The sequence below is a fragment of the Astyanax mexicanus genome, chromosome 9 (assembly GCF_023375975.1).
Source record: "Astyanax mexicanus isolate ESR-SI-001 chromosome 9, AstMex3_surface, whole genome shotgun sequence".
In the NCBI taxonomy this organism is placed as follows: domain Eukaryota; kingdom Metazoa; phylum Chordata; class Actinopteri; order Characiformes; family Acestrorhamphidae; genus Astyanax; species Astyanax mexicanus.
The window spans coordinates 45,177,272-45,195,582 of record NC_064416.1 but is presented as its reverse complement, the minus strand read 5'-3'; the positions used below and the strand labels follow the sequence as shown (position 1 = coordinate 45,195,582).

Below are 18,311 nucleotides of genomic sequence, written 5' to 3'. Positions count from 1 at the left end.
TCAGAGGGAAGTGTGTATGTATAATTTGTCACGAATCATTTGCCTAATTAGGAGTATACGATTATAATATTAAGATCTAAACGAAACATCAATTTGAAAATCTTAGTTTAAGCAACACTGTCAGAGATAGAAAAAGAACGTAAGTCAAGTAAAAGGGTTTGTAAATTATAGAAATCAAGAACATGTATTATTATAAGTAGTATGTTTAATTGTTTGTTTTATTACAGAGTCTGTGGCCTGTGACTGCACATATATTTCTCCTTCTGGCCCCTAACAAAAAAGGTTTGGATACCCCTGTTTTAGGGTTTCTTTACAGCACTCACAATGTTTCTATCATCAACTGCTGTGTTTTTTTTATGACCTACCTATTGGACTTGTGTTACTTAGTACACCTGTGACGACTTTCTTCTTCAGGACATTTCAAATGGTTGCTCTGATTATGGCCATTATTTGAGCAATGGTTCTAATGGTTTTCCATCTTCTCTCAGCTTCATAGTTGCTTGTTTTTCACCCATACAGGTCTCTGGTTTTCATGTTGGTTACTTTTTTAACTGTACATGCAAGGTCTGTACAGATGAAACCCAAATCTAAAACTTGACAGAAATTTAGCGCTATATATTTTTTGATCTTACAGTCACATGTTGCAATACATTTGCTCTTGAGAAAAATGGGTGGGTTCAGACAGAAGGTTCTGTCATAGCAATAAACAGCTATGGATATTTTGATTTAATGTAACAGTAACTAACTAGTTTGAGCTACCAGGTGTGTTAGTAAGTTAATGTTCGATTATGTACAAGTCAAAATAAGTGACTGCTGGACACTTATATAATAATTTTTCTACATTGACTGGGATAGAAAGCATACTCTGGCGGTGTCCCAACATATTTAGTGTGTGTATATCTGGCCCTATCTTTGTGAGAAAAAGTATAGAAGTATGTTAAAACCAGAGATGTATAGTACTGTATTAGAACCACTATACTTAAGTACTAAAATGTTGTATCTGTATTTACTGGGGGTGGAAGGAGACCACCCCTAACTTATAGTCCATGTTTTTTTTGTGGTAGTGGGGAAGAGAAGTGAGGGTGTGTTAAAGGTGGATTTTATAAAGAGTTAATTTCAGTGTTTTCAGATGCTTTAGTTGATTTAATGGATTACAATTGTGATGGGCCAGCCTATGACCTTGTATATTGAATTGGTTAAAATATTCTAACAGCTTGATGTCAGTTCTGTTTAGCCTCTCTTTTGGGTGAGTTTGTTTTAGAGAGTTAATTGAAAACTCTGTGTACATGTACTCTATTTTGTATGTCCCTGTGCTTGTTCTGCTGCTACAACCAAAGGAAGAGTGTCCTTTACCTTAACATTTAAATGTGTAAACAATATTATATTATAATATTATATTGTCTTAATTAGTGTAATTGATGTATTATATGAAAATGGTTCATTTCACATATTTGCAACCTCCCCCTGCAAAAAATAAAACAAAATTGCAGTGTTATGTAAAACTATTGTTTTATATGTTGGTCTTTCAAATGTACTAAAGTAGTGAAACATTGAAAAAAAGTTTCAACATGTTTTTTTTTCTGTGGAAAACGAGTGAATTATCCTAACAGAGCCATTACCTGTTAAAGGAACATCATTGCATTAAAATATTGATATAATAATTAGTAATTGAGTTACTAATAAAATTTTCACTTCTTGTTAGATTTTTTTGGGACATCTTTTGGGTAATTAAACATGCATCCCGGAAAATGAACAAAAAAGGAGGGTTAAGATATGAATAACTGCAATTTCCCATTCACTTCTATTTAAATTAGAACCTTTTCCCCAAGGGGGCGTGGTTTCCCTCTGCTCTGTTTCTCTGCATTAGGCACCTGTTCTGCTATAGAACCCACCCGTTTTCCGCATGCTCTATCGCACTGAACCCACGCTGCTGCCAATACCGGGATACTTGGGTTCAACACCACCTGTTTTCCGACAAAGCCCCGCCCCCAGCGCTGTTCCATAGGCTAGCCGTTAGTTCTCACCAGCAAAATGGAGCAGGGGTTGTGACACCCCTAACCAATCCTAGAACAGGAGCCAAGAAACTTCCAACCAATCCCAGCGCACTAGTTAGGACTCTCCCAGCCAATCCCAGGCCGGGGGGCTTGGCTTTAGTCGGAATACGGGTGTGTAAGGAAAGCCTGCTGTTTCTGCTCTGCTTCTAATTTAAAGCCCACGGGGAACCGGAGCGCGAGCCGCAATTAGACGAGCTCAATGTTTAGGAGGATTCTCGCGCTCATAAACCAAAGATAAACCTGTAAAGGTGTGAGAGTGTGTGTGAGAGCAGCAGGAGCGCGGGGATAGTGTGAGTTCTGGAGTGTGTGCGGGTTTTTGGTGAGAAGCTTCTTGATGCCAAACGGATCCACGCACGCTCTCAGCTACTGACCGGAGTCCGCGCGCGGCCATGGGGTGAGTGTGCGCGTGCGTATTTTTATGAGTGTGTGTATCACTTTGCTGTCAGTGCGCGCACGGCAGTAATGTGGGGCTAACTTAGTTTATTCTAGGTAATGTGTTTGCGTGCGTGTGTGTGGGTGGACTTTGGCTGTGAGTTGTCAGTGTGTGTGTGTGTGCGCGCACTTGCGCTCGTGCTGCACTGTCACTGTCACCTCGCCATGTTGAACCTTGTTGAACAGTGGTAGTGGTTCTGACAGTGTGGGTAGTAGTGGTGGTTCTGTGTCAGTGTGGGTAGGAGTGGTGGTTCTAAGTCAGTGTGGACAGTAGTGGTGGTTCTGTGTCAGTGTGGGTAATAGTGGTGGGTTCTATGTCAGTGTGGGTAATAGTGGTGGGTTCTGTGTCAGTGTGGGTAGTAGTGGTGGGTTCTATGTCAGTGTGGGTAGTAGTGGTGGGTTCTATGTCAGTGTGGGTAATAGTGGTGGGTTCTATGTCAGTGTGGGTAGTAGTAGTGGTTCTGTGTCAGTGTGGGCAATAGTGGTGGTTCTGTGTCAGTGTGGGCAATAGTGGTGGTTCTGTGTCAGTGTGGGTAGTAGTGGTGGTTCTGTGTCAGTGTGGGTAGTAGTGGTGGGTTCTGTGTCAGTGTGGGTAATAGTGGTGGTTCTGTGTCAGTGTGGGTAGTAGTGGTGGGTTCTGTGTCAGTGTGGGTAGTAGTAGTGGTTCTGTGTCAGTGTGGGCAATAGTGGTGGTTCTGTGTCAGTGTGGGTAGTGGTGGTGGTTCTGTGTCAGTGTGGGTAGGGGTGGTGGTTCTGTGTCAGTGTGGGTAGGAGTGGTGGTTCTGTGTCAGTGTGGGTAGTAGTGGTGGTTCTGTGTCAGTGTGGGTAGTAGTGGTGGTTCTGTGTCAGTGTGGGTAGTAGTGGTGGGTTCTGTGTCAGTGTGGGCAATAGTGGTGGTTCTGTGTCAGTGTGGGTAGTGGTGGTGGTTCTGTGTCAGTGTGGGTAGGGGTGGTGGTTCTGTGTCAGTGTGGGTAGGAGTGGTGGTTCTAAGTCAGTGTGGGCAATAGTGGTGATTCTAAGTCAGTGTGGGCAATAGTGGTGATTCTGTGTCAGTGTGGGTAGTAGTGGTGGTTCTGTGTCAGTGTGGGTAGTAGTGGTGGGTTCTGTGTCAGTGTGGGTAGGAGTGGTGGTTCTATGTCAGTGTGGGTAATAGTGGTGGGTTCTATGTCAGTGTGGGTAATAGTGGTGGGTTCTATGTCAGTGTGGGTAGAAGTGGTGGTTCTGTGTCAGTGTGGGTAGTAGTTGTGGTGGTTCTGTGTCAGTGTGGGTAGGAGTGGTGGTTCTAAGTCAGTGTGGGCAATAGTGGTGATTCTGTGTCAGTGTGGGTAGTAGTGGTGGTTCTGTGTCAGTGTGGGTAATAGCGGTGGGTTCTATGTCAGTGTGGGTAATAGTGGTGGGTTCTATGTCAGTGTGGGTAATAGTGGTGGGTTCTATGTCAGTGTGGGTAGAAGTGGTGGTTCTGTGTCAGTGTGGGTAGTAGTTGTGGTGGTTCTGTGTCAGTGTGGGTAGGAGTGGTGGTTCTAAGTCAGTGTGGGCAATAGTGGTGATTCTGTGTCAGTGTGGGTAGTAGCGGTGGGTTCTATGTCAGTGTGGGTAATAGTGGTGGGTTCTGTGTCAGTGTGGGTAGGAGTGGTGGTTCTATGTCAGTGTGGGTAGTAGTGGTGGGTTCTATGTCAGTGTGGGTAATAGTGGTGGGTTCTATGTCAGTGTGGGTAATAGTGGTGGGTTCTATGTCAGTGTGGGTAATAGTGGTGGGTTCTATGTCAGTGTGGGTAATAGTGGTGGGTTCTATGTCAGTGTGGGTAGAAGTGGTGGTTCTGTGTCAGTGTGGGTAGTAGTTGTGGTGGTTCTGTGTCAGTGTGGGTAGGAGTGGTGGTTCTAAGTCAGTGTGGGCAATAGTGGTGATTCTGTGTCAGTGTGGGTAGTAGTGGTGGGTTCTATGTCAGTGTGGATAGTAGTGGTGGTTCTGTGTCAGTGTGGGTAGGAGTGGTGGGTTCTGTGTCAGTGTGGGCAGTACTGTGGGATTGTGTGGGTATTGTTGGGTATTGCTTTGAGTTTGTCGGATCCGTTTGTACAGTACAGGGTCTCTTAGGTCAGTCTGAGTTTATGGGGTCAGTGTGGGTAGCAGTGGTGGTGGTTCTGTGTCAGTGTGGGTAGAAGTAGTGGGTTCTGTGGGTTTGTGTGGGCAGTATTCAGTTTAAAGTAGGTATAAGTGGGTTTGTGAGGTCAGTGTGGGTAGTAGTGGTGTGTTGCAGGTCTGTATGGGCATTTTTGGGGTACAGGTCAGTGTGGGTAGTAGTGGTTGGTTTGTGAAGTTAGTGCAAATACTTACTGGTCGGTTCTTCTATATCAGTAACAGCAGTTTTGTGGGTTTGTGTGGACAATCTTGTGTTCCCGGTCCGAGTGGGCAGTGCTCATGAGTTTGTGAGGTCAGTGTGAGAGGGAACATTGGTTTTGTGAGGTTGGTGTAGGCTTAGGCTTGCCATATCGTATAGAACGCAATAATATTGTGAACATTTTTGAATATTGTAAATGATATTTTACCCTGAAATAATGAGCCATATCACCAACCCCTAATTATCACATCAGGATACTACTTTTTTTTTTTTTTTTTTTGCTGTTTTCAGCAAAAGAACAATTCACACCGTTCTCATTTCTCATTATATATCTACCAGAGACAGATTATATCTGTTCAGTATCATGTATTTTACTTGAATCCTGGATATATGGAGATATTTGAAGTGCATTATTCATATCATGACATTCTGGATCATTGACTTCTGTTACAAATCGGTTAGAATTCTTGTAATTTTTAATATCTAAGTTAGGGGTGTGCCATAGCATATCATATGCAATAATAGAATTACTATAATAATAGAATGCAATATTATTATTTTTACTTTGTTGCAGTAGTGTATTCTTGATCAGTTTTTCGCCATATCCCAAAAGTATCAGTATTGCAAAAAAATGCAATATCATGATATTATTTTAGGGTCATATCGTCCACTCCTAGTGTAGGCAGTACTGGTGCACATGTGAAGCGCTTGTAAGCAGTAACTCTGAGTTTCTCTTGTCAACTTGGGCAGTACTGGTGAGTTCTATCTATCTATGTCAGTCTGGGCAGTAATGTAGGTTTGTGTGGGTAGTATTGTTTGGCAGGTGAGGGTAGTTTGTTTGATACAGTGAGTTTCTAAGGTAAGTGTGAGCAGTGCTGATATGTTTGTGAGGTTAGTGTGTGCTGTACTGCTGCATTTGTAAAGCCAGTGTGAGCAGTACTGATCAGTTTGTCAGGTCCGTGTGAGTGAGTAGTTCCAGTGAGTTCTAGGTCAGCCTGCACAGTACTGGTGGGTTTGTGAGGTCAGTGTGGAAAGTACTGAGGGGTTGTGTTACAGTTTTACAGTAAAGGTTTGCACATGTGTTTTTATGCCTACAAAAATAGCTTAGACCTGCAAAAGACATTGTTGTGTTTTAAACACTGGTATGCAGGTCATGGGGGTCAAACCTGACCAGAGGATTATTTCACACAGCTAGATCTCCGTTTAGCCAAGAGTAAACCCGGTCCAGTAGGAAGAGAGCTGAGAGACATTCCTTTCCAGTCCACTGCTGGACGCTGATTAGGACTCGTTTTCTTTTCTCCCCAGTAGACGACACATTAGTTTATCAGAAAAATATATTGAGACTGTATCTAAAGTGAGCTCTTCTCAGTCACATCATTAACAGAGCTTTGCTGTTAGTTGGACGCTTGTGTTTGGTAAAAGTGATGTGTGTGTGTGTATATATAGATCGTACTGGCTTTGGAATAGACACACCTGTATAAGCTGTGTGGTGTTCTCGTGTGAGTGAGGTATAAAACTAGCCAGCGTGTTAAGTGCAAGGCAGTGTGAATAATCAGAATTTGAGCAAGGCCTGATGGTGGGTGCCAGATGATGTGACTTTCCATTTCTGAAGTTGTACAGACATTTATCATTCCACGATCTACAGTATCACATGTGTGATTTAAAAAATGTTATAGAATCCTTTACCACCCACAGTGGATTTCAAGCAGTGGGTGGTAACAATTGCATCTGATTAGAATCGCCTGTGCGAAAAACAGACAAGCAACTGTGGTGGCTCCACATGTATATCCCACAGGTCAATGTAGCATTACTTAGGTAGTTCCTGTCTAATTGCCTTTGACAAATGAGTAAATAACACAAAGTTGCTCTCAAATGTTAATAAGTGCCCGGATCAGACTACACTATTTTAGCCCGATTTTAGCCCAATTTTGACCCGATTTTGTCTGCACCGACACATTAAGTGCGTCGGATCCAAATTTCAGTGTTGTGAGCGTCAAAGGTCTGTGTAGTGTGACACAGTCAAAGATCAGTAATTTGACGTGAGCACCGCTGTCAGAGCATCCAACGGAAAGACTAGAATTTTTTGTATTTTATCGCCTAGTTTGACATTCTGCTCCGTGACCTGCTCCCTGATGTAAACATGAGATAAGAAGACGATGCTCCTGCAGTTCACTGGACCAGAGAAATAGAAGAATAATCTAATCATCTAGTAATCTACTTTATCCATGAAATATTCTGTTTACATTCACTCAAACCTAAGTAGCTACACCGGCACGGTGGCTTAGTGGTTAGCACGTTCGCCTCCCAGCACTGGGGTCTTGGGTTCAAGTCCCTATCTGGGTGGAGTTCCCATGTTCTCCTCGTGTCTGCGTGGTTTTCCTCCAGGGACTCGGTTTCCTCCCACAGTCCAAAAACATGGAGATCAGGTAAATTGGATACTCTAAATTGTCCAGAAAAATGAATACTCTAAATTGATCTGGTGTGTATGTGTGAAGTGTGTGGTATGTATGTAGGTTTGTGTGTGTGTATGACTGTGCCCAGATATGGATTGGCACTGTCCTGGGTGGATGCAGTAGTGCTCCAGGTGGACGGTTGTTTCCGGTTGAGAGTACGCTGTGCGCTGTTGGCTGCCGCTTCTCACCGGTGTGTGGATGAGTGTTGATGTGTAATGTGCTTGTGTGTAAAACGTGTTAATTGTAAAGCGTCCTTGGGTTTCTAGAAAGGCTCTATATAAGTTGAAATTCATTCATTCAGTCATTCATTCATCTTTACCATACCTTAAGTTCTTTCTGGAGTACACAAAGCATGTAATGTCCGTTTGGGTCACCCAGGAACCCAGGAGCCCACAGTCACTTTTCCCCCCTTTTTTTTTTCCAGCACAAAAGCATCACCATCACACAAAGCGCTTCTGTATCCATGATTGTCAGATTCTATCCCTCTCCCCCGCGATGACCTATGAACTCACGTGAGGACGCGGACGATGATTGGTCGGTAACTAACGTGTAGTGTTGTCAGTCCCCCGAAAACGACACAAAACGAAAATAACTGCTTAATCGGACATAGTGAAGATCGTGAGGGACAAAAATGTTGTGTAGTCTGAGCTTGGCATGAAGCAGTTTTTACATAGAACATGGACAACAAGTACACGTTTTTTTTTTTTTATCAAATCTAATCTACTAGCACTAGTACAGAAATCTGCATGGGATTGACTTTTGTCAGCCAAGAACAGAAAGCTGAGGCTGCAGTGAGCTTAAGTTTACCAAAACTAGACAACTAGGCTGTTTTAAAGCACATTGTCTCTGCTTATTGGTCAAATTTGTCTGGCAGAGGAGCAAAGAAGTAAATACAGGAAGAATCTCCTGTGTACTGGATGAGTGCGTAATTCAGTGCATTTTAGCATGGAAGCAATGGCACAGATGACATTAGTTGAATATTGCAGTAATTATCTGGGTAATTACAGCCTAAACTGCACCTGATCAGCCATTTTTGCATGTGTTGATGCCATAATTGACCTCAGATTGAGATCAAATCACATTCTTACCTCAAACAAACCGCTACGGATATTATCTCCTCCACAGGTGTGATTACTGTTTTCACACCTGCTAAAGGGAACCACACCAAAGGTGTGACAAAACAGAGTGCCTTTAAAACAGTGCTGTTGTGAAAACGTGCTTAGCTTGCTCTGATGCATTTCAGTTTCACAAATGCTTGTACACAGAATACGTCAGAATCTGACGCCAAGATCGTGAATACGTGAGCCCAGCCTGCCCTGTGTCAACAGTTCAGGCTGGTAGAAGTGAAGTAATGGTTTCCTTGGGAAACTTTGGGCCTGTGAATACCAGTCAATAATCTCTTGAATCTCCTGAATCCCACAGCCTGTTTGACTATTGTAGGTGACCCTTCATAACTTCAATTTTCTCATCTTTCAACATCTACTTCCAGCATGATGACGCATCATGTCACGAAACAAAAGCTCTCTAAGGATGTATTTTCTGAACATGACAAGGAGTTCAGTGTTTTTCAGTCTCTTTTGCCTGTCACTGGATCTGAATCGTTTGGGATGTGGCACAATGGGTGATTCACAGCGTGAGAGGGTTCCTCTACAGTAATTGTAGAGAGCAAAAAAAGGAAAAACTGCTAAGTGAGTGTACATATCAGTATTAAAACACAAGAGCAGCAAAATGAATAAATCATTATTTATTGTAGCATTGGTCCAGGAATAGCCTGGACCTAACATACAGTACTAATATACAGCTCTCATGCACTGTACAATAAACTGTAATAATGAATAGCATAAATGTGCTGTACTAATGTGTTTTATCTAGCAGCAATGTGCAACAATATAGAACTGTAGTAATGTACAAAAGAGCACAGTAGCAATGCACTCTACTAATGAATGCACTATTGTACAATATTACTGAACTGATCAATATGCAGTACTAATTTACCAATGTACTGTAGTAATGTACTCCTCTCTACTAATGTATAGCATTGTTGTACAGTACTAATACGCAACAATAATGTACAGCACACTAATGACTAATAAATAGCATTGATGTGATTTACTAGTGGGTGTTTAGTCCAGCAGCAATGTGCAGCACTAGTGAACTGTCCTAATGTAAAAAAAAATAAATAAAATAAAATATGCAGTAGGAGTGTTACATATCGTACACAATAATATCGCCAACGTTTTTGAATATCGTAAGCAATATTATGCCCTAAAATATTATGCCGTATCACCTACACCTTATTATGACATCAGGGTAATATTGTTTTCTGTTTTCAGCAAAAGAAAAAAAATCACACTGTTCCCATTTCCCATTATTTATCAACTAGAGACAGATTATATATGTGCAGTATCATTTATTTTACTTGAATCCTGGATAGGGCCATATTGTCCACCCATAATATGTAGTGCTAATATACCAATGTACAGTATTTATCTACTCTACTAATGTATAGCATTGTTGCAATGTACTAATATACAATATTAATGTACAAAAATAATGTACATGACTAATGCACCAAAGTACTGTACCGCAAAGTACAAAATGTACAATACTAACATATATACAACTATTATGCCTATGTATTGTGCTAATAAACATCATTAATATGCAGTACTAATTGACTATGTTCTGTAGCAATGTACTCTACTAATGTAAAGTATTGTTGTACAGTAGTAATATACAGGGGTTGGACAGTGAAACTGAAACACTGTCATTTTAGTGTGGGAGGTTTCATGGCTAAATTGGAGCAGCCTGGTGTTCAATCTTCATTAATTGCACATTGCACCAGTAAGAGCAGAGTGTGAAGGTTCAATTAGCAGAGTAAGAGCACAGTTTTGCTCTAAATATTGCAATGCACACAGGATTATGGGTGACATAAGAGGACAAATTGTTGGTGCACATCTTGCTGGAGCATCTGTGACCAAGACAGCAAGTCTTTGTGATGTATCAAGAGCCACGGTATCCAGGGTAATGTCAGCACACCACCAAGAAGAACCAACCACATCCAACAGGATTAACTGTGGACGCTGTAAGAGGAAGCTGTCTGAAAGGGATGTTCGGGTGCTAACCCGGATTGTATCCAAAAAACATAAAACCACAGCTGATCAAATCACGGCAGAATTCACCTTAATGTCCACCAGAACTGTCCGTCACCACAATCAATTATTGTGCTCTAAAACCAGGTGTTTCAGTTTCATTGTCCAACACCTGTATATAATGTACAGCATTAATGTACTGCTGTTATACTGTTAATGTACAGAATTAATGTGCAGTACTACTAACATGCGGTGTGTGGTTCTGAGAAGTCGTGTAGTTGTGGGTGGTAGTTGTGGGTTGATTCAATACAGGTGGGAAGCAGCAAACCACATACACACACACACACACACACACACACACACACAAGTGTACTGTTCTAACTAATACGTTTTATACGATAAGCAGCATAAAGTAAGTGTGAATTTGTTGATCGTCCCTAAAAACAGGTATAGAGATTTGTGTGTTTGTGTATAAGGATTTTGGTCAGCTAGTGTGTGTGTGGCACTAGCTGACCAAGATCCTCAGGAATGCCATGCTGCCACAGCTAGAACAAAGAGATAACACACACACACACACAGCTGTGTCAGGGCATGGTATGTAAGGCTGCTGTGTGTGTCTGTGTGTATGTTTGTTTGGTGTGTGTTTAAGTGAGTGTGAAACCTGTCTGTCGCTCTGGAGGCTGCCAGACCAGTCTGAGGAGTCTTAGCTTACGCAACACTGAAACACACACACACCTCAATCTCTCTCTCATTTTCTCAATCTCACACACACACTCACTTCACACTCTCTCAAACACACACACACCTTAAATGTTTTATCTCTGACACACACGCGCACACACACACCATACTGTCCCACTCTACACCCCTTTTTTCACTGTTTAAAAATATTTCACTCAGTGGTCAACAAACTCCCAGAATGCAACAGAGAGGAATACCTGACAGGCAGAGCAGGTCTGAGATTAATTTGGTTTCATGTTTGAAGTTGAGAGATTCAGAATTCTGCTCTTTCTCATCGTATATCAGACATTAAACAGTCATTATTCAGTGTAGCTACAGTTTCTCTATATGATTGATAAAAAAAAAGGTGAAGGTGAAACAACTAGGGGTGTGATGACACTAATATCACAAGACGAGACACGATACTGGGTTCACGAGAATGAGAAGAGATGAGATTTAAAAATACAATTTTAAAGAAAACGTCAGAAATGAAAGTTTTATTTGACAGAATCATATAACGCAAACTTAACAGACTGGTTTCTCTCACACATTAATTATAACTATAACTATAAGAAGTAGAAATAAGAATAAGAATGGAAAATAAAAATAAAACTTCTCTAGGTCTTATAAAGTGCAAACAATAAATGCAAACCACAACCAGTCATATTAAGCCTATGGTTTGTGTTTTCTTCTCCTAAATTTCTTGTAATTTAACTATGCAGAACCACAACCAGTCATATTAAGACTATGCTTAAAGTGCATGATGGCTGCATAACTTTTCTTGATGCGAGCATCCCTCTAAAACAGAGTAAATCTGCACTCATCAGACCACAGAACCATCTTCCATTGTTCCAGAGTCCAATCTTTAAGCTCTAAAAGCAACAGACCTCATTCACACCCTTTTCCCAAAGGTAATCAACTGATGAGTGCAAGAAGTGTGTGATCATTTCTGTTGCTGGTTAGCTGCAGTAGCCTCACAGCTCCAGTGCTAATTGGTGGGGTGTAAGCTTTCTGCAGATTGTTGATTACAGTAGCTTCCTAGAGCTAGTGCTAAGTAATAATGTATAAGCTTCTTTTAATAGTTGTCTGTATTAGCTAATGGCTCCAGTGCTAATTGGTGGGGTATAATATTCTATTACGTATTGGTTATGGTAGTCTCACAGCTCGCGCTAATTTGAAGTACATGCTTCTACTGATTGTTGGCTACAGATTTATTAGAGCTCTATTGCTAATTAGTGAAATATAAGGTTCCTTTAGTTGTTTGCTTCAGTAGCCCTGTAGCTTCAGTGCTAATTGGTTGGGTGTGAGCTTCTATTGCTGGTTGGTTGCAGTAGACTCATAGCTAGCTTCTATAGCTTTTTGGTTACTGTAGCTTTTTAGCTTTAGTGCTTACTGGTCGGGGGAAAGCTTCTGTTACTTATTGGTTTTATAAGCCTCATAGCTTCAGTGCTAATTGGTGGGGTGTAAGCTTCCATTGCTGGTTTGTTGCTGTAGCCTTATAGCTTTGGTGCTAATTGGTGGGTTATAATCTTTTATTACTTATTGGTTATGGTAGCCTCATAGATATTGTGCTTATTGGTGAAGCATATGCCTCTACTGTCTGTTGGCTACAGAAGTGTCAGGATGTATGCTTCCATTCCTTGGTAGTTGCAGTAGCCTTATAGCTTCAGTGCTAATTGGTGGGGTGTCGTCTTCTATATAGATTTAGCTATATTGGTTAAGGTAGCCCCATAGCTCTTGTACTAACTGGTGAAGTATATGCTTCTACTGATTGTTTGCTAAGTATCACAGCTTCAGTGCTAATTGGTGGGTATAAGGTTCCTTTACTTGTTGGCCACAGTAGCTCTGTAGCTCCAGTGCTAATTGGTGGGGTGTGGGCTTCTATTACTTGTTGGTTGCAGTACCTTCCTAGCTCAAGTGCTAAGTGGTGAGGTTTATGTATCTACTAATTGTTGGCTACAGAAGAGTCAGAGCTTTAGTACTAATTGGTGCGTGTTTGCTTCAGTAGCCCTGTATCTCCAGTGCTAATTGGTGGGGTGTGGGCTTCCATTGCTTGTTGGTTGCAGTAGCCTTATAGCCTTGATGCTAATTGGTGGGTTATAAGCTTCTATAGCTTATTGGTTAAGGTAGCCTCATAGGTCTTGTGCTAATTGGTGAAGCATATGCTTCTACTGTCTGTTGGATACAGAAGTGTCAGTGCTTTGGTGCTAATTTGTGGGGTGTAAGCTTCTATACAGTTATAGCTATATTGGTTAAGGTAGCCCCATAGCTCAAACTGCTTGTTGGCTACAGTACTTGTAGTTCAAGTGATTGTAGGTCAAGTGCTAATTGGTGGGGTATAAATCCATTACTAGTTAGCCACAGTTGCCTCATAGCTAAAGAGCAAATTGGTAAATAGGTGTTCTAGGCTCAACTCAGAAATGAGAGCTGAAATGGAACCATCACACTAAGCTAACTATTCAGTTAGATTTGCTGGTATTCTATGGTGAATTTAACCAAAATTGTACTCCATATTTCATATTCCAAGTTATGGTTAGCAATACCAGTTTATAGGGCATTGTGTTTTGAATTGCACATCTAAACACCATAAAAAACATTCACAAAATATCCACATTTTTTTTAGAACTTTAGCAGTATGGTTTATATATATAACTAAGGATATAAGGCACAGTTTGCTAATAAACTGTGTAATTCTAATATTTTTACTACAGTTATGTGGTGAATATATTTTGCATTTTGAACCCAGAATTTCTGGCGTCTCAATTCAGAGGGAATGCAGCATATTTTTTTTATTATTTGTTAGCTAAAGTAGACTTTTATCTGTAGTGTTATGTGGTGCTATATAAGCTTCCATTATTGTTGGCCTTATACCTCATAAAGGGTAATTACCCCACAATGTTTGGTTAGTAGGTTTCTGTACATTGCATTTAACATTCTTAGAATAATTCATTTGAATGATGCATCTAACTTGCATTGTGTTTAAAGTTTTTAAACACAGTAATTTCTGAAAGTGTTCCTGAGCCCATGCTGTGATCTACCAGTACAGAAAATATATTATTGCAGTGCCACCTGAGGGCCAGAAGATCATCAGCATCCAGTATTAACTACCAGCTTTGTTCTATATGTACAAAGTGTTTTCTATGATATTGTGTACAGTAAAAAGTCTACAATAATTCTTTGCAATTTTAAGTTGAGGAATATTTTCTAAAAGTGACAGTTTTTCACATGTTGGGGGAACCTCCTATCTTATTTGGTTCTGAGAGACTCTTGCACCCTGCATGAGGCACATCGCATTGCTCATTGCTATCTTACACCACGCCTATTAGCAGTCTATTTTCATGGCTTGCACCTGTGTCATTTAAATAGCAATGGTGCTTGTGAATACATCTACATGAATGGATGTGGTGCTCTTAAAATGAGGTGCATTTAACAAAACTTAGAATGTTTAATCTGTCATGTTTTCTGGATGTTAACATTTTTAAAAACATTCTGGTAACAGCTCTGCAATGAAACTGCAATGTTTTTTTATTTTTAGTTTTTGGACTGTTACCTTTAACATTTAGTATTCGTCTATCTGGGAATGTTATGTAACAAAAGTTGTGATTATGTCACACGTTTTCAGAGCATTCCTGGAATATTAATTACGTAACATTGCAGGCTAAACTTCACAGAACCTTTTCAAATCATTGCTAAATGTTCTTATGAGGTTTCCTGTTAGCTGGGTAGCTTTTTCGCTGAACTTTCGCTTTAATGTGTAGTTTAGGGTAGTTTTATCTATATCATGAGGTGCTGAGGTTGTTAATAATAAACTGAAAGTATGTGAAGCATCCTGCAGCTGCTCAGATTCCTCTGCTCAACAGGTGGAAATCAGACATGAGGAATCTGAAAAAGCAAAATCCACAAGCTGACCATTTTAAAGAGCTGAATACTGGACATTTTTTTTATGATTTTAATTTTTTTTTACAATGTAAAAACTGTTTAATATTGAAGACTAAATTAAAGCTCCACAGGAAATAAGCAGAATTATTCTGTAAATAAACCAGAATATGTTTTATACTTTAGATTCTTCTAAGTAGCACATATATCTTTGAGGACAGATCTGCACACTCTTGTCTTCATGAGGGAGAGTCACCTGGAATAGTTTTCTCAGCGTCTTGAAGGAAGGAGTTTCTGGAGGTGCTGAACAATAGCTGCTGCTTTTCCTTCAAGCTCCAGATCATCCCAATTAAATCACCTCAAATCACCATCTCAGCTCATCAGCTTTAGATCAGTAGATGTGTAATTCTATGTGTCCCTTAACTGTTTTCATATGTTTTAATATGAATCTATCTGAACTGAACTGTTCATCAACTCATTTGCATACAAACATATCCAATTATTGTTCACCCCCAGTCACATCCTGTAAGGAGGGCACTCTTTCAGTACGTGATTACAGTTTATTTTGTGAACTTTTAATGAGGTGAAATACAGAGCAGTCCCGTGAGGTAACACATGAAAATTACAGATTTAATTTCTGCTGTCCCGTGACTTCTGGCCTGTCAGAGTGTATAACCTTAGTAATGTGTGTAACACTTAGTATCTGTTGTTTGTACTTGACACTGGTCTAATTTCCTGGTGTGATAATGAGCTTGTGAAGTTAATCAATAAGTATTGATAAATGAATGGTTGATATTGATTGGTGATTTGTTTTTTCCAGCAGACGGTCAGGGCTTAGGTTACTTTAGCAGGACAGGCTCACAATGAGCTTATAGATTAACCACACACACACACACACACACACACACACACACACACACACACACACACACACACACATAAACACACACCCTGCTTCACTTTCTGACCTCTAACTGACAGGCACTTTGATTTAGAAGCATACAATGTGTGCGTGTTTGTGTGTGTTTGTGCACATACGTGTGTGTGTGTGTGTGTGTGTGTGTTGTACTTGACATCACTCGTATTTGGCTGTTCAATATGTCTACATTTTCCGTATAAACTGTCTGGCAGACAAAAAACACACTGCTTTGAGTTCCAGTCATTTTAGCCTTAACGTCAAATACAGCAATCACATGTCTGCTGAATATGTGTTCTTTGACCCGAACTACTGGTCAAAAGTTTTAAAACACCCCTATTTTTTCCCTTTTATTTTTCCTTTTTAGGAAAACAAGTGAAAACAAGTGAAAAACAAGTGAAATAAAAACTGAAAAAAGTAATTTAAGTTTTGTAAAACAAAATGTGTTTTGCAAACGTATATTGAAAGTATATTGAAAAAAAAAAAAAAGTTATATATTGTTTAAAATAGGAAGTGATTTAGAAAATAATTTAGAAATAGACACACAAAAACAGAGAACTCTGCAGCTATTAAAAATATTTTAAAGTCTTTTCTTTACAGAAATTACAGATTATGCCAAAGAGCAGTGAGTACTGTTTACTACACCTTCAAAAGACTCTTAGGGCGTTTTCACACCTGTAGTTGGTTTCTCTGGTCCGAATCAGTGAATGACTTTGTTTACTTGGAGCGTTTTCTCGCTCTGTTCGGTCTGGTTTCACATGGACACAGTGTTTGTTCACAGCTGTGGTAATTAGCGTTATCTGGTCCGGTTCTTTTGATCCGCACCCGAGTGCGAATACTGTTTTCACACCTGCTCAGTCGAACCGCACTAAAGTTACAAACGGACCAGAGTTCGTTTCAACCGGACCAAACAGTGCTGGTGTGAAAACGCCCTTAGAAACTGGAGAAAACTGGTCTGGCTGACCCACATGGAAACTCCCAGTCCTAAACATGATTGGACTGAGTCTCAGTTTCAGTGGTGAAGGGAAGAATTGGAGGTCACTGCTTCTGGAAAACTAAACCATATGGTTGTTCTTAAATGTGTGACTGGTAGTGTAACTGGCCTTAATGTGACTTTTTGCTTGCTTTTCATGGTTGGGCGATAACCTTGTATCTCATCTTGTGGAATTTCTATTGGTCCATTTCGTCATGAACATTTGACACCAATGTCCAATTCCAAAATTGTTGGGACACTGTGTGGTAGTGCTGTGCCATGTGTCGATAAATATTGTGGGGGCGATAAAGTGTCTATCGTGCTGCTTACCTTCTATCGTCCCTATTGTTTCTACAGTAATTTCATCAATTATTCATGCAAATATATAAAGTAGGCTACGATGAAATGTATTGGCGTGATCACTTTGCATAAATTCGGTTTATATAAGTGATGATAAAGTATTCTTCGCAAAAAAAGCTTCATAATGTGCTTTTGCGACGTGACTCTGCTTTACGTTATTTGATGGACGCGCGTGGACACGTCGGTTTGAGACATGCTTTACGTTATTAAACTCATGAGAGATGAACAATGGAGACGCATTGTTCTTTAAAAAAAAATTGCTACTGAATCTATCTCATCTGTTTTCATTTGATATATATATATATATATATATATATATATATATATATATATATATATATATATATATATATATATATATATATATATATATATTGCTGCACTAAAAGGTAGTAATTCTCATTTGTGAAAGTTTGGTTTAATGTCACTTTGAAATAAAGTTGTAAAAAAGTAAGCAATGATATTATTTTATCATATTTTTTCGAAGAATAACTAAAAACCCACCTAACCCACTACTGTGTGGAATGTAAATGAATCTGAATAAAAACAGAATGCAGTGATTTGCAGACTCATGTTTTATTTGCAACAGAACATAGAATACAGATATTTTGCAAGTAAGACATTTAATTAGCATATTTTCACAAATGCACTTTGAAGCTGTTTCAAGCAAAGAAGAAGCCATAGCTAATTTAAAATGTTATTTTTATTTATCTGGCTACAGAACTGTTTTTTGTTTGCCTAACTCGATTTTAAATGAGCTTTGGCCCAGAATGATGGCAGGGTTTCTGGATGGAGTTGACCTATGGCTTCTTCTTTGCATGATACAGCTTTAATCTGCGCTTGTGGATTACGGCAGTGGTTAATTCTAGAAGTGTTTCTGAGCCCATGTAGAATCATCCCTGTTTTAATGAAGTGCCATCTGAGGGCCAGAAGCTCACCAGCATCTAGCATTTACTACCAGTCTTGTTTTATGCACATTTGTTCCATATTTTCTAATTATTTTCTATGATATAGTGTAGTGTAAATGGTGAAAAGTATTTTTTTTTTTTGCAATTTTTTTCTGGACATGAGTTGTGTTCAGGTAAATTCCTGGTGTATT

The 18,311-nt window shown here is 39.8% G+C and overlaps 1 protein-coding gene across 2 annotated transcripts in view; it reads left to right on the top strand.

Moving 5' to 3' along the window:
• homer2 (homer scaffold protein 2) overlaps positions 1-18,311 on the top strand; it is a 60,069-nt gene that overhangs the window by 4,624 nt on the left and 37,134 nt on the right. The window contains exon 1 of one of the 2 annotated variants that reach the window (XM_022687028.2): positions 2,182-2,448. The exons of the other annotated variant lie outside the window; for it this stretch is intronic. Within the exon in view, the coding sequence (XP_022542749.2) occupies positions 2,444-2,448 (5 nt within the window). The 5' untranslated portion in view covers positions 2,182-2,443. Of the gene's footprint in view, positions 1-2,181; positions 2,449-18,311 lie in introns of those variants that run through there. 2 annotated transcript variants of the gene reach the window in all.